The sequence below is a fragment of the Anguilla rostrata genome, chromosome 2 (genome assembly GCF_018555375.3).
Source record: "Anguilla rostrata isolate EN2019 chromosome 2, ASM1855537v3, whole genome shotgun sequence".
Classification (NCBI taxonomy): Eukaryota; Metazoa; Chordata; class Actinopteri; order Anguilliformes; family Anguillidae; genus Anguilla; species Anguilla rostrata.
In genome coordinates, this window is record NC_057934.1 from 50000396 (window position 1) to 50023082 (window position 22687).

General features: G+C 39.1%; 1 protein-coding gene and 1 long non-coding RNA gene across 2 annotated transcripts in view; one reads left to right on the forward strand and one right to left on the reverse strand.

Annotated features, from left to right (window-relative positions):
* Positions 1–22687, forward strand: part of LOC135248314 (uncharacterized) — an 83050-nt gene that overhangs the window by 53014 nt on the left and 7349 nt on the right. The window contains exon 4 of the long non-coding RNA XR_010328408.1: positions 19174–19223. This is a non-coding gene — a long non-coding RNA (uncharacterized LOC135248314). The remainder of the gene's footprint in view (positions 1–19173; positions 19224–22687) is intronic.
* Positions 7230–22687, reverse strand: part of shisa9a (shisa family member 9a) — a 65093-nt gene continuing 49635 nt past the window's right edge. Inside the window, exons 3-4 of the mRNA XM_064322806.1 lie at positions 17436–17588; positions 7230–7925 (exon numbers count right to left, since the gene is read on the reverse strand). Coding sequence (XP_064178876.1) covers positions 7531–7925; positions 17436–17588 — 548 coding nt within the window. The 3' untranslated portion in view covers positions 7230–7530. The remainder of the gene's footprint in view (positions 7926–17435; positions 17589–22687) is intronic.

The following is a 22687-nucleotide window of genomic DNA, read 5'->3' on the forward strand; positions in this document are numbered from 1 at the left end:
GACCATCAAAACAAGTTTGTCATATACCCATTCAGCAAAATCTATTTATTTACTGGTTTCAACTAAGTAAGGAAATCATGAGGATAACAAAATGATCACCAGTGTGAGTCATAGAGTTACTCGCTCCTTCATCCCAATTTGATTTGAGATACTATCTCTCTTCCATCTGATAGTTTAGTGACTACTTTAAAAAAGTATAAAAGTAATTGAAAAGCCCTTGAAATAACATTCTGAATACTGAGTCCATTGCAACCTTTTTCGACAGTCTTTTTTGTTGATTTATTAGCATTATTTTAGTCTTGAAATACTCAGCTGTGCAGTATGTAGTTTGAATAATCCCAAGATAATGCAAAGGTGTCAAAGAGTTTTAACTATAAAAATGACAATGCTGTATTCTCTCCCCTGAAACGCGTTATTAGGTAGCTGTAAGTTTTTTTTTTTCTTGTAGGGGTTACATACACACAATAGTCTGATATCTGAGGATTGAACGAATTTCATCTTTACAGTTATTTCAGCAGTGATTTTCAATAAATTAATCTTGAATTTAGTTTTGTAGGTTTTATCCGGCATTTGTAGCTCACTTACAAAAACAACATGTACTGTATATAATTTCACTATGATGAATATAAAAGGTAGAGCCATTGCACTTAGAAATTATGCTTTCCCCCACTTCCTTCTGAATAGCTTTGTTGTCATAAGCAAGTGCTGCAGTGTGTATGTTTCCTCACAGGAAATGAGGAGATGCTTTGATCAGATCATCAGGCTCTTAAATAATCAGAATATAATGTCATTATTCTAGTCCCCTTAAATGAAACAGTTGACAAAGCTCAACCCAAGACATTTGAGAAATATACATTGTAATGCTATGTCTTGTCATAGGGTACCACATTGACCTTGATTCTCTGGTGTAAAGATATGTAAGCAAAATTGGGAATGGACACAGGATATTTTGAACCATGCTTATGCTATTGACGAAGGAAAAGAACATTACTGCAAATTAAGAATTCTGAGGCTGAAGAGCAACACATAATTTGAATCCCAGTGACTGCCATGCCAAAGCTACAATAATCAAAAGGTTTTTCTTTTTTCTGGACATTGTGGAGGTTAAAAACACTCTTTGCTTTTTAGTAGGATTGGAGGTGGAGACAGGGTAAAGCCCTTTTTAAAAATCACACTAATGTGTGTGAGTGTGTGTGCGTGTGTGTGTCTGTGTGTGTGCGTGCGTGTGTGTGTGTGTGTGTGTGTGTGTGTGTGTGTGTGTGTGCATGTGGGTGTGTGTGTGTGTGTGTGTGTGTACATGCAGATATGTCTGTTTAAGTGAGTGTGCATCTGCAATACGCATCCAACATAGAACACAGGCTGAAAATGTCCCTGTGCTGTTTCATCTTAGCCTACAAACCTTTACTGGCAACATCAGGCTCCTCTCCCCAAAATGCAGACTGCCACCCAGAGACACATCTATGATTTCTAGGCATGAGAAAGTGGTGAAGCAGTTTCCAATTAAAGGTTCAGCTCATTTTCTAAGAACGACTGAGAGTACAGGATTGAGTAAAAGCTATCTTTTCCTTTTTCCCATCCTTTTCTGGCAAATGGCCAGTAAGTGCACATTTGGGACAAGCAGATTAAGGGTGGGGCTCAATATTTTCTTTTTAGGATTCGGCTTGTTCTCCTTAAACTAAAATAACTTCTCTTCTTGATGTCAGTTTCTCAAGCTTTCCCCTTTTGTTTTGATTGAATCCACTCCCCAGGCTTCTGATTGATTTCCCCAGTCTGCTGAATAGGAGTGAGGATGAGGAACGTTTGATTTCTCAATGGGTGTTCAGTAAAGGAAGACAACCGCTTCCGAAACAGGCCAGCTAGCTGCTCGCTACGTTCAGCCACTTGTTTTAATGGTTAATAAAATTTGGCTGGACGTTTTATTAGCTGATTTATACTTGTGCTCAAAGAATGAAAATTAATCAATCAAAGGGCCTTAGACTCTCCTCTGTTTTATTCAGCAACGCTTCCAGCCAGCTCTCCTGAGGACTTCTACATTTCACATGCATAGTAAATGAGTCTTCGGCTTAATGTAAAATGCGGCAGTGATACAATGATGGGATGCTTTCCAGGACTCTCATGTTCTATATCTCACGCTAGGCCATCAGGAAGGCATCAGCTCGTTTACCTTCAAAACCTATTTATTACCATGAACTTGTTTTTTTGGTTTGTTTGGTCAGTCAGTTCAGGGTTCCTACTCAAATCAATTGAAAATAATTATAACAGTTAATTAAACTTTAATTTATTTGTGTTCTTTATAGTAGTAATCACTGACATTACTGTTCAGGAGCAACATCAGGTAGTTTCACCATGCTCTCTCTTCAGATACCAGATGGGCCCCCCAACGCCCAGAAAAAAGAGCCTTTCTTGAAAATAAAATAAAACACTACCATCCATCCATCCATTATTTTATCCTGGGCATGGTTGCGGGGGTGCTGGCGCCTATCCCAGCGTGCATTGGGCGAGAGGCAGGAATACACCCTGGACAGGCCGGCAATCTATTGCAGGGCACACACTCACCATTCACTAACACACTCATACCTTTGGGCAAGTTAGAGTCTCCAATTAGCCTACCTGCATGTCTTTGGACTGAGGGAGGAAATCTGACTACCCAGAGGAAACCCACGCGGACATGGGGAGAACATGCAAACTCCGGATTCAAACCCAGGGCCTTCATGCTGTGCTACCCACTGCACCACCATGCCGCCACACACTACCATGTGGAGTCAGAATTATAGAGCACTTCTGCCAGAGCGGACATTTAAAACCCCAAGAAGAGAACGGAGCAGAACTGGCCGTTAACTAAACCCATCAAGTAAAACATCCCCTGTGAAATAATACAACTATACAGCGCGTGATCACAGAAAGCTGGCAAAAATGACCCAAGTAATGCCTCACTATGTTAAGAGAAGCTTACACACTTAGTGACAGTAATGACGCATTCCATGTCATTCTTATAGCCATTTCAGTGACATTAATTAAATTCTTGTTGAAAATGTTGAATTGACTGTTCAAGTTATGAATTTGACAATTCTCTAATATTATGTAAACTATTTTAATCTATGTTGAATGTCAGTTAATAGTCCTCAACACTACTATGAATTCTGATAATCAGTTTTAATATTATGTAAACTATGTTTCAATCTATGATTATTTCAGTTATAGCCATACTACTGTGGCCACAGCCAATTAAACATTTCATTGCTTTTTGTTATTTAATATTACCTTTTCAAGGTACACTTTTGTTATGAAGTGGCCTCGTAAAAAATGTATACAGTCCTGTGCATTATTTTAAAATAAGTTAAATATAAAAGCTTATATAAATTCTATATAAAGTTACAAAAAATAAGACAAAAAATATCCATAGCACAAGAGATGCTTTATTTATTGTAACAGCTGTAAACTGTTACTATATAAAATGTTGAATTTATATCACACTGTCATTGGTGAATATATTTGGCAGCAGAAGTCTAGGAGACTATGTGGGAACCCTGTAAAATAACTACTGATTTTAAATTTCCATGTCCTCTTTGTTCATGTAGGACTGGAAATGGACACACGTGTTCTATGACAACAAAAAAAAAACAAATCAGGGGTGTTGACATAGACCTGGCTGATATATAGCCATCCAAATCCACATTTGATGTCCTTTTGAGTGATTAAAAAATAAATAAATGCAATACACAGACACACACACACAATGCTCCATAATGTTTCTTGATTTGGATCTGTACTCCACAATTTTAGAATTGTAATTAAATAATTAATATTCAAGTGCAAATTGTCAGCTTTTATTAATGGATATTTTTTATATATATTTTGGTTTCACCATGTAGCAATTACAGCACTTCTTACAGATGGTAAATGAAATTAGGCATGTTTAGTACTTTGCCGCATATCCTTTGCATGCAATGACTTCTTGAAGTCGGTGATGCATAGACATTACCAGGTTGCTTGTTTTAGGTGCTAGTTGGTATGTGTTCTCTTTAGCACATGTCACACATGTTAAATTGGATTCAGTTCAAGTGAATGACTTAGTCAGTCAATAATTTAACAGTTTTTGGCTTTGAAAAACTCCACTGTTGCTTTATCAGTATGCTTGGGATCATTGTCTTGCTGTAGGATGAATCGCCACCCAATGACACTGGAGGCATTTTGTTGAACTTGAGCAGATACGATGCTTCTGTGCACTTCTTAATGCATTCTGCTGCTGCTATCAGCAATTACATCATCAATGAAGACAAGTGAGCCAGTATATACAGTGCTGGGAAAAAGTATTTTCCCCCTTCCTGATTTACTCTATTTTTGCATATTTGTCACACTGAGTGGCTTCAGCCAAAATGTAATATTAGACAAAGGGAACCTGAGGAAACACAAAATGCATTCATGAAATTATTATTTCATTTATTTAATGTAAAAAGTTTTCAAACCCATGTGAAAAAGTAATTTTCCCCTTAGTTACTTAATGAATCAATGAACCAAACATAATCAAAAGATTAGAATGAAGACCAGATACTAAAAGCTGTCTTATACCTGCACTAAGGAAGCAACTGAACACACCTGACTAATCAGAAACACCTGTGAAGCTAGGCTGTATTTCTACATGGTGAAACCTAAATGTATCAAAATACCTGTTAAAAAAGAATCTGCACTTTAACCACATGTGAAGTGGTTGATTACACATTTAAAATTGTGGAGTACAGAGCCAAATGAAGAAACAAATACGTCTCTGTCCCAAACATTATGGAGCTCACTGTACATGTATATATAGTCTTGCTGTGGAAGGATTGGGAGACATGTCAAAGGAACAATCATTTTGAAAATTGTTTTCTCATTTCAAAACACTCACCACCTATGTGATACCAGACAAGGCTAGACGTCTCATTAACACAGTGATGATATTGTCCGTTAATTTATCACTTTAATTACAAGTCTCTCTTGTCTTCAGCTTTCTGAAAAGATTTGCAGTATGGTTTCAGTTAATCATTTAAAATTGAGTTTTGGGGCCACCTGTGTTGAGTGATGACATGTTCGACCCAGCAAAAGGCAGAGGCAAATATAATGAGCACAGCGTGGAATAAATCAATCAGGATGCTGTTTTTGCAGCCATTAGAGCCTCACTGTTCTGCCAGTTTAGCTGAGACAGCTGCATTGCATGGAGAGAGAAGCCACTCAGGCTCTAGATATGGATGTAAGATGTACCAGTGTACCATGGGGCTGGCCATTTATCACTTGGCTGAGGTGTACATGAGAAATTGAGAACTGAGCCCTTTTTTCTTTGTGAACGCAAATGTAATTTTTTCTACATATCTTCAGACCCCTGACAAGAGTTCATTTACAGCCCTGACCTTTCTTGTTTTTTTTTGTTGGATTGCTGATGGATAACCACATGTCAAATTACACTAAGCTAAAGATAAAGATAAGATTTAGATTATTATTAAGAAAAAGATTATTATTTGGATCCAAATGTTGACTTGTACCATGATTGTGTGAAACCGGTATTATTCACAGTGTATTTATTGGCCAGACTTCTTTACTTCAGGAAATTTGTTAAAACAAAATAACTTTGATTATATTTTCATTTGATAGAGCAACCTTCCCTTTGCATCATTTTAGAATTCCTTTTTTAAAACAAAAACCCAAGCATTTTGAACGCTTCTGATAATGTTTGAATACTTCACAACTGGACACATTTTTAATGCCAATTACTTTCACCCTCATAACGATGAGCACATTTTCACAAAAACAAATGAATCATTCAGTTAAATAAGTAGTCAAAAGGGAAGTTGGGGCTCATTAGAATACAATGTCCTGGTTGCACTATTTTACCATACCTTATGTCCTTTAAGTACAAAGGCATCTCTGCTCTCTTTTTGAGAATTGCCATGAAAGGACGCTTGCAGTGGGGAAAAGGAAAATAAGCTTTTAGATAAGCTACAGCTTGACACAACATACTATATAGACTGCATGCATTCAGTGGCACTGATTTTAATGACACATCAATTCCCTTCAAGAATGTGTTGTCTTCTGTGATCAAAGACGAAGAATCTTTTCCCCCTTGAAAAAATGTCTATGGGTGCGATCTGCTTGGCAGTCTCGGTATGGTACAGATATGATTGATTATTTAACACTGTGAAAATGTATCAGTGCTGTTGCCTGGTTATCACTTCCCTTAATAAGATTCATTAGTTTTCAGCCATCATTTTTCATTGAAAAGCATAACCTAAAGACATCCCTCTTGGTTTTACATTGGTAACCCTGTGGACTGCAGGAAGTGATTAGATGACCTTCATATCAGCACTGGTTTTCAGTATAACATTTGGAACTGAGAAACCCCATCAAAGCAGTGTTATCTCTCACTGTGGTTTTACAATGAATTAACACAGAACCAAAATTATTGCAAATGGACAGCAAAACTAAAAGGAACTCAGAAAGAAAGAGAAAATAGCATTACCACCTGACCAATCAAGTTCCCAGATCCCAGCGATCTCTGAGGACGTGTTTTCTAGAATTCGTCCTTCAGTATTATTTTCTCTATCAATTTTTGCCCAACACTCAACATTGGCAGAGTTCATCTTTTGACTCTCAGGCACAAGGCTACCTGTAGCAGTTCCTAAGAGCACAAGAAAGGCACAGCCCAAATGTTTTGAGGATGGAGCCCAAGGGGGTATCAGCAGAGTGGGATGGACGCCTCTCTTGGTTCTTTGTGTTGTCACCATCAGGCATATAGGATAAATCCATGTAGTCCTCAATCTGCCCTTTCTCACCATCACCCACTGCCTCTGTGAAGACCACATACCATGACCATTGTTCTCTGTGCTTAGATTCAGCCAGCTACAATCTTTCACAAGACACAGAAGGCCATGAAAACCTCACTGTTAGAACCTATAAGTCAGTGGAAATGTTCCATTTATAGTGAGGACAGCGTCTCCATATTGACCTCCATTTCCTCTGGGCCTCCTTACTGTAATTGGATGGATATGACTCACCCAAAATTGTGGATTCAAATACAAAATAAGTTTTATTACAGTTGAAATTTGCAGGAATATTCTTTCAGTGCTTTCCATTTTGCTAACTGGGTTTACCCTTGCATTCCTAGTATATTTATTTCCACCCAACACCACTGTCACCACTGATCTATTGCTCACATGTTTTGGTTCATCTTTTCATGGAAGTCACTCTTGTGTAGTATATTTATTCTTGCAATAATCCTATGGTTTATTATTATAAATATTATCAATAGTTCAACAATGATTTTGTCATGGTTTTGCTCCCTGCCTGACAGAAGTCCCATGTATGCCTGTCAAATGCAGTCACAGACAAAATGCCACACACACATCTGCACTGGGGCCTCTCCTCAAGGGCTGTAATTCACACCCATGCCCTGTGACAGGCCCCTGAGGGACACCTGCCCTAGAATTCTTCATTCTTTCGGTCTCTCTCTCTCTCTCGCGCTCTCTCTCACACTGTTAGACTTGGGGGTGTTAGGCCCTTTCACACAGTCACCTCTGTCTTGCTGTTGGTAACAAAGTAGGGCTGTGGGGGCAGGTAGTGCTGGCTGCGGGAGGAGTGAAGCTCATTGACCTGTTCCACGGTGCAGTGCTTCTTTGGGCCGTAGCTCTTACGGCGGCCCACCGTCTCTGTCCCATTCCAGCCTTTTACCAGCCCAGTGTTGGCGATGGTATTGGAGCTGTAGGCCAGGGGGTGGGGGCCGTGGACCTTGCTGCTTTTGGCCTTCTGCCCATTCTGCTTTGGGCAGGCCATCTCTGGGCTGTAGGGGGCTCCGGGTTCGCGGTCGTGACGCATGGGGTGCAGAGGGAGGCTGCCTTTCGCTGCCAGTTCTGCCAGATGGCGGCGCTTGCTGTAGAAATCATCGTTGGCCTTTTCAGCTAGAAAAACACACAGAAACATAAATTCCAGAAAAATTCAAAAAGAGAGAAAGACAAGCAGAAAATGTAGGATTAACTTTTTTTCTATGTTTTAGTCGAAGATACTGAAAATATTAACCTCATTGATTGTACAGTATTATTACTGTTCATTAACCAGAATAGTGGTCCCCTCTGTGTGTGTGTGTGTGTGTGCACATATGTGTGCAAGTTTTCATAGGAGTGGTGATGTATGATTGTCCTATGTGATTCACTCCAAACTCCCGCACACTCCTCCGTTCTGGTGTTTAATTAATGCTAAGATAAAGAATATGTGTACTGAACTTACAGTATGTTCTTAATGTAAAGATCACTGATTGGTCTTCCTTCTCCCAAAAAATCACTTTTGATTGTTGTTTTTATGAAAGGCATGCTAAAATGTACATGTAGGGCACATGCAGGGCTACAAACTTTTTATAATGATGGGCTCTGAGGGGTATAATGAATAATAATACTCTCATAAAAAGCTTAAATTATTTGTTAACAAAAATGTAGGTTAACTAAAACAAGTACTGTAAGTAAACTTAAGTTAATGGGGACCATGATTAGGGCCGTGTGTTTTTCTCAACCTTATTCCTGCATACCTTTTTGTGCTCCAGACACTGCATTTGGATAAACAGGTAATAATTAAACCAAACACCATGTAATTATCAAAAAGATTATTAACTAGATTCATTCTATTTAACCAGTGAATGAATAATCAAAGAATGTATACACTCTCCAGATACTGTATATAGAATCTATATTGAACCAGAAAAGCAGCACAGTACACAAAGTCAATTTTTCAACAATTTAAGAAATAATTAAATTTAGCCAAAACAATAAAATACACTTGTAAGACAACAATATAAATTCACTGATGGTTTATGATCATAAGTACTGTCAAAATACAAAGCTGAGAGCAAATTGTAATATTTTAATAGACAGGATCCATGTGACCAGTATGCTACAACATTTTTAGGATAATATGCACAGGATATGATGGAGTATTAATTTCATTTGTAACTCCCTGGTTCAATGCATTCATTTCTAAAACAGTTTCACAACCTGCTGCTCTGCTTGTTTGATCATTTAACTCACAGTGAACAGCATATGGTCTCTGTATGTGCCATTACCTAAAAATATGCAGAAGTATGTCCTCTGGTCTTTAATTTACCAACACCAGAGTATGACAAGGCAACCCTTATGGAAACGGACTATACTATAATATATTGTAAATATGTGGAGGTCTTCAAAAATATAATGGTAAATATATTTCACCAGTATATTGGATTTGCACACATTTCATCTTTAATTGTTCCCTTAACTTAATCTGAAATGAAGTCATCATATTTTGTATTTGTTTGCAGATCCTTTGCATTCAATGAGTGTCTGAAGTCTGTGACCCATAGACATCACTAGATCTGTATTGCAGCCATCTTTAGTTCCTGTTCAGTTCTGGGGTGTTTTGCCTTCAGTCTTGTCTTCTTAAGTGAAACGCGTGTTCCATTGGATTCAGGATGCATGATTAACTTCGCCAGTCAAGAACATTCTACTTTGCTGCCCTGAAAAACTCCCTGGTTGCCATCTAATGAGTTTTCAGTCTTTTGGTTGGATCTAGGCAGATAAGATCTTTCTATACACCGCAGAATTCATCCTGCTCCTGTTCTTCATCAGCCCAAGCTCTAACACTACCTGCACCATGTTTCCCAGATGAGGGTGATGCTTTGGATTATGAATAGTTCCTTTCTATCTCCACACTTTCCTCCTCCCATAACTTTGGTACAGATTTATGCCATTTGGTCCGATGGAAAAGTGGATTTGTCTCAATCATGTCGACCGATGGACAGATTATACGCACCTGGGTTGTCAAGCCCAGGTGATTAAAGGTGTGTTCCTCTCCACAGTATGGTGCAGAGACTGGGAGTAGACACAGAGGGAGTGAGGTTGTTTTGGAGTTTTTGTTTGTTTGAGCACCAAAGAGGAAAGAAAACAACTGCTGAAGAGCGGAGGAGACGGCAACAAAAAAGTTGGCTGGCTAAGACCAGCGGCAAGATGAAAAGCATTTGCTCAGTTTTGTTTTTTTGGTCCTTGTTGCTTTAGTTTTTTGTGTTCATTTGTTGTTTTTGCTCAGAACTCATGAGGGGGAAGGGGGAAGGTGTTATTTTATTTGTTTTTGTGATGGTTGGGGTGTGCTCTCTCTCCATGTGTCAAATTAACATGTAAACCCAAAACTGACACAACTCCCTCCCAGAGGTATCACGGTGTGTGATATAAATGGTGCCAAAACCCAGGACATAAGAAAACTCTGAAAATGGAGACCACTCCGCTAGTGAAAACGGTAAAGCAACTAGCACAAATGTAGGAGTCACAACATCACACTCTTTGCAGCCTGCAGGAATATCAACAACAGCCAATGCAAGCTATGTCATCATCACAGGCAGCGAATCGAACTGTTCTAACGTAACTGCTGAAGGTGCAAACCCCCAGTCTCACTCCGACCCCCCTCCTGGCAAACATCAAGCTTCAGAAGATGGGACTCAAGAACGACCCAGAGGTGTTCATCGAACAGTTTGAGTGGATGGTCAACTGGCCAGTGGAAGAGTAGGCATTGCGCCTCCTACCATTGTTCTCAGTGGAGGCGCAATTCGCTATACACATTATACTGACTGGTGCCTGGCTGATTACTAAACCCTCTGGGTGACTATCTAGAAATCGGTGGGACTACAGCCAAAGGGCCAACAGAAGAAGCTGCATTAATTTTCATTTGTGGGTGTGGACTCCTGCGGGCTGAAACTGGAATGCTGCACTCCTAAAGTTAAGTGGATGGCACTGGAGTAGTTTATAATGGGGCTCCTGAAAGGGACCTCCTACTGGCAGTGCCATCAACCAACCTCGCTGATTGTGGCCATCCAGCTTGCTGAGAATCGTCTATCTATTTGAGAGGACACAGGGAAGAATAACCTAAGAAACTGACCTTTAAAATGCCCCTCCCATCTCCCTTCCCAAACCGCTTTTTCCCCCAATCCCAACCCTGTCCCATTCCCAGGTCCCCGTTTCCCTAAGCACCACCCCATTCTACACGACCTTTAGCTCCCACATTTAACCCATTTTACCGTTCCCCTTCCTTGGTCTCAGGTCAGATGAATGCGTCCGAATCACTGAGACAGGGCTGCTGGCATTGCAGATGTGATGGGCACATCCGAAAGGACTATCCCCTTATAGCGGTGAACATTGCAAGCCATACTCCAAGCAGCACATATCCAACCCCCGTTCCAGCAGGGACATACCGCATACAAATTAGTATAAATAGGGATATAATCCAGGTGCTCTTGGACTCAGATTAAATTTTTTTCTTGGACTGCACAGATTTAATTTTCAATTGTGGCATAAAAATATAGCATGGTGGCTGGAGGTAGTTCCCACACCCCCCATCCCGCTGATTCTGGGACATGATTGGCTGAGACCCGGGGCATAAACTGAGCGAGTCTTTTTTGGAATTTGTTTGTCGAAGACCATAAAACAGAGAAGAAGAAAAAAAACATCGCTGAAAATTATAGGAGCTGGTCAATGATTTCTATATTGTCATATATGGTGAACTATTGCAATATCCAAATGGTACATTTCATTTAATATATTATTACATGTTTTATTGAAATTTGGGGAGCAACTTCAGTATGCAAATCCCTGTGGGATTATGAAGATTGTCTTGGGGTCTGCTGTGAAGGGCCCACAATTTGTGTAATTCCACTGGGCACTCTGGTTTCAGGTGAGCTCACAGATTCAGGGACACCTGTGTGGACACACTTCTGTTATCTCAACATTTGCCACTGCAGCAACAATACTGCATGCTGTACTGTAAAGGCTAGTTTATGCTTTGGAGACAAAGTGTGGTACGACAAAGTATCGGCCGACAGAACTTTGTCGCACAACGTTTTGCATTTATAGTTCACGACAGTGCGCGTTGCTACTATAGCAACCGCTATAGCAGACGCTCAGCCCAGCAGAGGTTTGTTTACATTCCGCAAAAAATGGCAGCGCCACTAACATTACACGATGAAAGCTATTATGTTGACTGTCTATCTATCTAGCTAGCTAGCTAACGTTAGCTAGCTAAATGACTGTAGCTAACGTTACGTACCTGTCCTGAAGTTGCTTCCATCTGGTTTTACAGATGAGACGGAGTGTAGCGCAGTGGGTAAGGAACTGGACTTGTAACCGAAAGGTCGCAGGTTCGATTCCCGGGTAGGGCACTGCCGTTGTACCCTTGAGCAAGGTACTTAACCGAAATTGCTTCAGTATATATATCCAGCTGTATAAATGGATACAATGTAAAATGCTATGTAAAAAAGTTGTGTAAGTCGCTCTGGATAAGAGCGTCTGCTAAATGCCTGTAATGTAATGTAATGTAATGTAAAGATGAGCAACTCTGTATGTAGGGTGTTTCCTATCTCCGTCCAATAATTCTTTGTTTTTTCATGGTCTCGGTAGTCGGACCTTGCAGAATCGTAGATGTAAGGATATTTCCTCACCTCTTTGGCCAGCTTCTCCTCAAACCCGTACATTTTGCTAGCTAGCTAGCTATGTAAACCGTCTTCATTCATAAAAACAAGTACGTAGTAAACTAGCAATGTCGCCATGGCAACATTTTTGCCTTTGTTTAAGCCATTCAATCATAGCTTCACGACACTTATGACGGCGTCTGCAACCTTACAAAAATCAGCAGGTATGCGGCACACGTCGCCGACCCTCTAAAAGTGTCGTCTTGACGTCAAAACTTTTGTCCCACAAAACGTCGTATGACACTTTTTCTCCGAAGCATAAGTTAGCCTTAAGTTGGCTCTCCTGTGACTAAAACTACTGAGAAGGTGAGAGTGGAAGTCAGAAGCTGACCACATTATAACTTAGAAATTCCCCTTATAACGAGGGGGCCTGCTGCTGAGCTGTAGCTGAGATGTTTTGTCAGACACATGACTGGTCTGCTGGTTCTCAAATATTCTCACTTTAGGCTATCCATTTTCTTGCAGACAGGTATATAGAATTTCACTTTCAAATCATAGAGAAGACCAGCTTTCCTGAGAAAATCTACTGTATTGTAATTCAAGAGAAACTGTGTAAAATATTTACCGAGGTTGACCTTTCCTTATGTGGTGGCAACCACATGTGAAATAATAATACAACAGTAAGTGTGAAATTGTATCCTTGACAATGACTTTTAATCGCCTTACACACTAATACCTAATTTTCCTTGCTAATGAAAGACATTCCCAGAAGATCACTGTTCCTTCAGTTTTATTATGAGTTCAGGGATAGAGCTTTTTGACAGCCCAACAGATGGTTGGGTTAATTGAAGAATGGGCACTGGGTTATTTTCATTATGTGCTGATCAGGGGAAATAACAATAACATTTTTTAAAGTTTTAATGAATTATTCATGTTCCCAAAGAATGGTTACCAGGTATGTATGCTGTTTTGTTTTTGAATAACCTATTGTACATCAGCATCATAGTAGAGCACACATTAAAATACTGAAAAATATCTCACAGAATGAGAGCTTACTCCCTCTTTTTTAAGTAATAATACATGCATATTCACAGGTTACCAAATGTGATATATGTTTACACTTTTTATGGATATATGTTTTTAAATTGATACTTGCTTCTGAGGAGGGAAATATGCTGTCTGTCAAATTTGAAAGTTCAAACACACATGTAGTGCCTAATGGAATATTTAGTTTTGGACATTTAGTTTAATTAATTTGCTTTACTGTGTCCTGGTGTGCACTGGTATACTTGTAAATGAAATCAAATAGTTTTGAGTATAATCTGAATGGTCAATCACAACCATTATAAATTTCAAACCAAATGTTGGAACTCACAGTTTTTTGTACTCCAGTTGTAATGCCATTGTGCTTTTATAATGAAAAATATTCCAAATCTCATCTTCACCAATCATGTTTAGATCTTTGTAGCCTAGTAGCAGTACCAATCCCATTAATGGGCGACTGAAGAGATTTATACAGTTCAGAGTAAATGACTGCAGCATTCCAGGTAGCTCATTCGGAACAGTTTGGCCTCCCAACTCACTGACTCTCTGATCTTCCCTTTGTTTTCCAATAATCTCTCTGTAGAACTGAACCTCACTGGAGAAAAATGGGAGCAAGCTTCACATTTCACAGAGAGCTCTGGTGCTCACATTACTGAATGCTTAAACACCAGCTGACAGCTGTCAAGTGGCTGGATGTGTCTGGAAAGGTCCAACTTTGATGGCAAATTAATGGGTCAGCTGGAATCCTTAAACTGCTTTGTTAAACTCTATTAATTTTTACTCTTCCAGTTCATATTGTGGAATCTAATATATATGGCCATTCCTCAGATTATTCATATTCTGTGTGGTACCATTTCAATTGTGTTTTGATATGGGAAAAAAAGCTCAATGAGTGTTTTTCCATTTGTGTTTGATAGTCCATCACTTTAACACCCCCTTGAAGATAAAGATACCGTGTTCAAAGAAGCCTATTTTGTTCAGTCATAAATTTTGTTAATTGCTCCCCTTCTCTGAAGAAGGCACATCACACACTGTGCATGGTGGGAGTGCTCATACGGATAGCTGGCCTTAGTATCACACTCAGCTGACAGGTGACTCTGTTCTTGAATGACAATGTCACAAACAACATACCTACCTACAGAAGGCCATTAAGAGTCTGGGTACTTGGCTTTCGCATGAATTGTCAGGGCATCATTATGCTCATCCAAATCAGATATGATCAACTGAACAAGTTAAATTTTGATTATTGTTATTATTTTTATATCTTCAGACTAAAGTATCTGGGACTTTCTTTTATTAGCTTGCCGTATCTGCTTCACCATATCTGAGAGGAATCCAATACTGTGACCTTACAGATGCACTTAGGGACAGGACAGAAAGTATTGATTGCAAGAATTGTGGTTTATCTGATCTCAGACTTAAGATCCAGATTCGTTTGGGTATTTGAAGCAGTAAAACAAAATAAATATCATTAACTCATAGTACATCACACTGTACTTTCAACCAAATGGGTAGTGGACTGGAAGTGCAACATTTTACAACTTATCATGTCCTTATTATCACTAATGCAAAAAAATTCATAGTAAACTTAAATGGAAGACTGTAGGTGCAAAATTTGAGTCGTCTATTTTAAAAATGTTTAAGCAAAGCTGTTAACCCTAACCCACCAGATGTCAGGACTTTCTCATACAGTCTGTAAATGTCCTTGCCTTTTTAATTTATGGTACTAAAGACCTTGCTACCAGTTACAGCTTTAATTTTCTGCCACTCAGATAATTGGTTGCAATTTCTCTGTTCAGTTCAGAGATCAAAGTCGGCAAACTGTAACACTACAGTCCTTAAATGCAAATATGTGAAACAGCTGAGAGGGTAGGTACGTATTTTGGTCAGTGCCACATTTTTTGTTCTAGCACAATGGATTTAAAATGAACCAATGAATATGAGGTTTAAGTGTCTGTCGGTGTCAATTTAAGAGTATTTGCTTCCAGACCAGGTGATCTGTGTAGAAATTTCAGCTATTTTAAGCATAGTTGCCCCATAGCCACGGATTGGACTGTGAGTAACTAGCAATGTCAAACTTTTGTGAAGAGCATTGCAATAGTTTTCATTGGACCCCACGAACTACGCTTACAGATGAAGTGACAACTAGCTAGCTAGCAAAAAAATGTTATCATTAATCATTAATTTCTAGTTTTTTTTTATTTCTGCTCTTGAAACGGAGAATGATTGGCCAAAATGTACATGGATGTCCAGCTGTCATGTAGTCTATTCAGTTTATTCAAAGTCTCAATTTCAGTGAAAAACTGAAAATATGTCCAAGGCATTATCTCTGTGGAATTCTAAATCAATCATTCCTATTATTACAATGCACACAATTATTCATCCCCACTCCAAGTCTTTATGAACTTCATCACGGTTGCAATTCATGGATTTTGTGTGTTTATATGTGCAAAATTAGTTTTTATAGGCTTGATCAACCAATTCGTATAAAAGCTTCAGTCATTCAGTTGTAACTGAGCAATAGCTGGGCGGAGGAGAGAGCACATTTGCTCAACCAACCGAGACGATGCTCCCAGAACCAAGACAATGTTCTCACCGGACATTACAGTGATGAAATGAACCAGAAAAGAAAGCTGAACTCTGACCGGTCAACCGTGATGCAACCATGCAATATTTGGATGGACCAATTGCAGACAGGGGGATGTCCTCAGTGCAAACTGCTTGCGAACAGTTTGCACTGAGGACATGCAAACACCTCAACGTTCAAACTGAAAACATAACCTCTTTTTGTTCATCTCATGTTTGAAAAGTGTAGTTTGATTTCATTGAAGTATACTGGCACCTTAAGAGGTAGGTATTTTTCCAAACTGTAGCTTTGAGACAGCTGCAACATGATGGGAGAAATAGCACTCAAAAATATTAAAAACTCAATTTTTTAAATTCCTAGATTATTCTTTCAATAAGACAGTTGTAACATGGATTTTCTTAAGCATATTCATATAAGAAAAAAAGCATGTACAGTGAATGCAGGATAGGGAGAAGAAAAGCCCCTCTTGATTAACCATACAGATTCAAGTGCCAAATCAGCCTAATGAATCATTTTCTGTTCATCTCAAACTACCATTTAAACACTATTGTGCACAGATCTATCTTTGAACAGAAACAGTGTCACGTAATTAAACATTTCTCAGTAAACAACCAATCTTTTCACTTGCTGAAAATAAGAATGAAAGCAAAGGGGGTGAGGGGGTTGGAAATGATAATTAGTTAACTACACATTTTCTGCAGCTCATATATTTTCTAATTGTGAAAGCTTTATCTGCAGAGTGACAATTGGCATCCTTTAATCTCATGATTTTGGTCGGTTTTTTGTGTGGCTATGATTATATGGAACTAGCACACTTCAACAAGATATGATAATTTTCCAACTCTGCTAAGTATTACAGAGAAATATATTCAGCGTGTTAACGACCCAGTTTTAGTCAGTGTGCTGTGAATTCTGCCCCATCGACTCACGAGGATTGTTTGCACCTTGCCACATGAGATTAAAAAACTTTCAGTATATTGAAAGCCCAAGCCCTCTTTTTCACTCTTTTTCAGCAATGTGTAATACAATGAGTCAGTGCATGCTTTTCTACTAGCGTCTCCCTGCTAGCTGGTAAAATTACACTTAAAAAAAAAAAAAAAAATATATATATAAATAAATAAAATGTCACTGCAGCCAAAAGGACACGATTGCTGTCTCAGGGTAGTGGGCATATGCTTCAGCATATGTTGGTGTCTATCTGTTCACGTGCCAAAACCCTTACGTACACATTACATAAGAACTGTGCAACTGGGGGTGTCACAGCCGTACTATTGCATTTTAATCAGCAAACCCAGGACTAATTTTGGCAGGTGACAGATGACAAGTTCTCCACAGAGATAGCGACAACTGGTTAGTTCTTACCCACGGCCTTGAGTGAGGCGTACTTGTTGAGTTCCTTGCTTGGCTGCTGCTGGTCGTACGCATGGAGCTGACTCAGAGCAGGATACGAGTGTGGCTGAGTCATAGTGGGCAGCAGAGGTGAGCCAGGACCAACGTTGTTCATTTGGGTGCCCTCTACAGGAAAGAAAATGGGACAGTAGGAATGAGCATGGCCAAGGCACAAAAAATAAATATACAAATTAGGAAGCATCACTTATAAAATAGCTATACTTTCATACCTGTCGATTAGTATGTACATTACTTATTGTTGTACAGTATTAGTACTATTTACAACATTACTGGTATGTCAGATTCTAAATTCAGACCGCTGATGTACCTGTAAAACAGATGGATCCAGTAAAAGCCTCTCTGCAATAGAATTATGCCAAAATCACCTCCCCTGATAGGTCAACCATGGGGTGAACATGTGCACAGAATTATGCCGCACTAAGAGACAATTTATCCGTGTGCCAAGTTAAATCCTTATTCTTTAGTTTATACCTACTCATAGAAAATCAACTAACATATTGGAAACATATGTTGTAGTGTGTTGTTGCATGTCACTAGAGTCAAAGCAATTTGGAGTCAAAGTCATTTAGTTGCTTTTATCACCCATGGCACCAGCAGCACTCCCATAAGCACTCTTTGGCTTTTTACAAGTTAAACAAACAACTGACATCTGGAAAATAATTTCAGTCAAAAGGAAACAGAAAAAAAAGAATGATAAAAATGTGCAAGAATGATCGCATGGTACATTTCAAATTGCTTGAGGGCAATACTTTGTGTTTTTATAAAAGGATCATTTTTTAAAGCTTGAAAACTCAACGAACCCTAACCCTACCAGACATATACACACACACACACACACACACACACACAGGGATACACACACACGCATACACACACACACGCATACACGCACACACGCATACACACAACCTTTTTTCCCTTTCTACAGTGACAAAAACAGAGAGAGTCAGAGAAACAATCTGTTTTCACAAATACTTTATTGATTTTTTACACATACTTCCACATTTTATGAGGATGGATTGGACAGCTAAGAAAACCCACAGATCAAGGAAACAGAACCTGCCTCCCAGTCATCACAGAGCTCCTCATGTAGTCACTAATTAATCAGTTGTCCTTCATACAGAGTAGATGACACATTTCTCACTGGGAATGCATCACATAATGCAGTTCAGTGCAGTGCAGAATTAAGTAGTTACTGTACATAGGCTTGATATTTCATCAAACCTATTTGTACAATTTAAAATCGTCTTTTGGTGTGTGTGGCTCTTGTAAAATGGACCAATGTCTTTTAAAAAAAGATAAATTACTCATGCACATCTCCACATGGTGAATAAATCAATTCATTTGACAGTACCTGTCAGTTACTGTTACTGTCACTACTACAACTACTGCTAGTGCTGTTGCTGCTGCTACTACTACTACTACTTGTGGTTTGGGCCTGTAACCAGAAGAATGTAGGCATGACTCCTAGCTAGATCATTGCCTTTATACCCTTGAAAGAAGTACCCAACAAATAACTGCAATGATTAATGTCCATCTGTTTCATTTGAATTATATTATGAACTGCAAGAAATCTAAGTCACCCTAGATAAGTGCAAATCAATAATGTAATGTAACATATCATTGTACAGAGAATGCTCAATTGCTCTGCCATTTCACTTTGAATATTTATGTATTTTCATTTCCACAGATGGGCCAACTGCGATTAATCAATTTCCTGTGTTAATTGGAGCTATTAAGGTAAGATTTACAGCTGCTTACACCCTGGAAGAAATACTGTGCAGCTCTCTGAATTACCCCCACCTGATGCCTGCAGCTAAAAAAACAAATCTGGGATTGATCTAAACTAGACCATTACTGAAATATCAATGTCATCTGGAGGGGCTTTTGACAGGGCAATTTTCAAAGCAATGGAGTGTAAAAGCAATTTTATGACTCTTTGTTTTACCTGTTTAGCTGTTAAGACATGAATGATGTATTTTTGAGGACGGTTCTGAATGACAGTGCTGAAATGCAGACCTGGACTAATGGCAGATTTTTAACCCATTGGCTCTCCAAAATGTTTTCATAGGTCTGGGAACAAAAAAGGGATTAACATTCAAATTCAATTTTGTGTGTGAGTGCATGTATGCATTTGTGTGTGTGTGTGTGTGTGTGTTGGGAGGGAAGCTTAAGGTGAATATGACTGCTGAGGTACACATCTCCTGGAGGAAATATGCATGTCTTTATTGAATATTGTTTTTTTATGTCCAGTGGCACAGATTGTAAAGTAGCACTGTACCTTCACTTGACCTCTTGAGAGGTAGAGCAGCACAGCAGCATGGCTATGTTGTAGTGCATTAAGGCACATATGCTGAAATGTACATAATTCACAAGGGACCTGCACACACAGGTCGACAGACTTCCATTTAAATAAAGAGTTACGTGCCAACTAGATTCAGAGGATCAGTGAGCTTTGCAAAACATTCCCACTGCTAGAGGCAAAATGTGACATGCAGAGGGTACCTGGCATTATGCCTGACCTCATTGACACCAAGAATCTCATGTAAATGGCCTTGCTCTGAAAGATTGATGGCTTGGCCAGTCACCTTTCATTGCAGATATGGGTGCATGGGTTACAGTGGAGTCAAGCATAGGTCAGTGTGTAGTGTCTCAGTAACTGTAATATGGTACAGAACATGCAATGAGAATTAATGCATTTTCTGTCATGAATACAACACTCAATTAATTTGACTTAATTGTTATGTTGTCATGCATGCTGTTCATTTTTATACAGCAGATTTTTCATCCTACTCATTTTGAAACACTGACAAAATTATTATGAGGTGGGAGTATACTCAACAACTGTTTTTGTGTGTGTTTGCTTTAAGGTGCTGACTCACCACTCTGCCCAGTATGCACTTTACTGTTCTTGTGTATTTCTTTGACTCTACCATGGTAACATGCTCCATGAGAGTCACATAAGCCTCTTGTGGAGTAAGCCTGGACCGTGCACATGTAACATTCTGCTCACCAGACGAGAGATTCCTAAGCTTTTCCAGTAAGTTTTATAGAAAAGCATAACACTGATTCTCAGTCATTGTACTGGAATTGTATGGATTTCAGCAGACATTTTGCCTTCTGACATCATTTGCGATGCATCTGCGTGTCTATTATTAAAGTTTATTCACACCAAGTCCAATTTTTTCACATGAAAAAAAAATTGTGAGGACATTCTCAACTTTATTAGACATGGCAGTGTAGAAAGACAAGAAGAACGGAGAGAGAGGGAAAGACGAATTTGAAATGCCAACATTGCTTCTTGTAACAAGCACGTGGTCAATGCTCTACAGGCTATGCTACTCGACACCCTGGCGTGATGCGATTTTAAAATGAACAGATGCATCTCTATGAACTTCTGCACAATGAGTCCAACGCTATTGTACTGCAATGATGGATCATTTTTCAAAAATTAAAAGCTGGTTCAATTTTAGAGTTTTTTTTTTTTTGGTGCCTTTAAAAACTCACCAACCAATAAGATATCAACTTCTATTCACTTAGTAGACAGCACACATGACTTGAACATTTCAAATCAAACTAGGAAGTAATACAGTAATCACATTTTATGTTAGGAAATAACAAAGCAGTTAGCCAACAAATAAAGGTGAAACATGTACCTTTATGTATTCTGTAATTCTGTGGCTTAAGCTGCAAGGTAGTTCAATGGAAGTTCCTGCTCCTGGAAGTTTCAAAATGGCACTAACAGTAAAAATCCCATGACCTTTTTCCACTCCTCACTCTAATGTGTTAGCTTGCTGGTTTGTTATTTTTAGGGGAATACAGTATATTACCAGAGCTTCACTGGAGAAAGAGGAGGTGCATAGGAAATGGATTCATTACTTGCTCGCCTATAGAACAGAGAGCAGATGCCCATTACGTGTATGCATACAATACCAGGTGTTGCATTAGGCACATGCTCCAGGTGCAATACCAAGTGCAGCATTGGGCACAAGGTCTTTGCAGCAGCGTGACCTCTCACAGCCTCTGGGCATCACTCATTTTAAAGCCCTTTGTGTGATATGAGGAGAGGTTGCATCTGTAGGCTATACATCCTGTTGGTGATTCACAAAAATATTTCCGTGAAAGCCTTCGTTGATTTCACATGGCATGGGAAGAAACCCCCAAAAAAAACCATGACTATTTTAAAGATGAGGGGACAGGATCCATTCTTCTCATACTGTGAAATACAGCCGGATGACCTGTTATCGCAAAATCAGGCTTGTTTCAGTCAGATAAAAGTCATGCCCATTCATACACGTGCAGGACCATATCCTCTGTGTCTTGCACCATCTTAAAAATGCCACTCCATTCACCTGTCAGTTTTCCATCCCTGAAATTACTCTTGTACGAGTACAGAATAGACTGTCTAAATGTTATCTCCTGTCTTTCCTTCCCGCATGAACACGTTGGTATGTCACACCATTTCCAGAGCAGGAAAACACTTAATTTAATGAAAGGATGCATTTTCAGGTTGGATAAACCCATAGTACATATATACTGAGGTGCATTCGTTTATATAGAAGTGGCACAATTAATTATTTAATTTAAATGGCTTGAGGAGATACCTTTTGTCAGCACTGAGAAATGTACTTGTGTTTTTCCTGCAGTTCTGTGGATTCCCTACTGTGATCCATTATTGCATATTTGCCCCAGAGAGAGCCTACATTGTGCCACAAGGGTTTTAAGAGTGGAATGCATCTGTATTATCCACTTGTTTTAGATGTACAAGATACACAACATGCATGAGTTTCAAGCAGGAGTTACTGTATTTTTTTTCAAATTTTACATCTGATCTTCATATGGTATTCTATGGTGAGAAAAGAACAGACAGAATAAGATAGGGAGATGGAGAGAGAGATAGGGAGATGAATGCACAACTCTGAGTGATAGAACAGGAAGAAAAGGGTATGTGAATGCCATCTGTTTAATCCCCTTGGTGCTCCTATTATGCAGGTAAATGTTGCACAGTTTAGCTTACAGTTCATAATTAATGGGAGGAATAAACAAAAATAAAAAAGAGAACAAATGTTGTACGCCAAGGGGCCTAGCCCAAACCATGAATAACAGGCCCAGACCAAGGGTTGTCCAGATACCTTTGATCATATACACTATGTATATACACACATACACACACACACACACACATACTATATGATCAAAGGTAT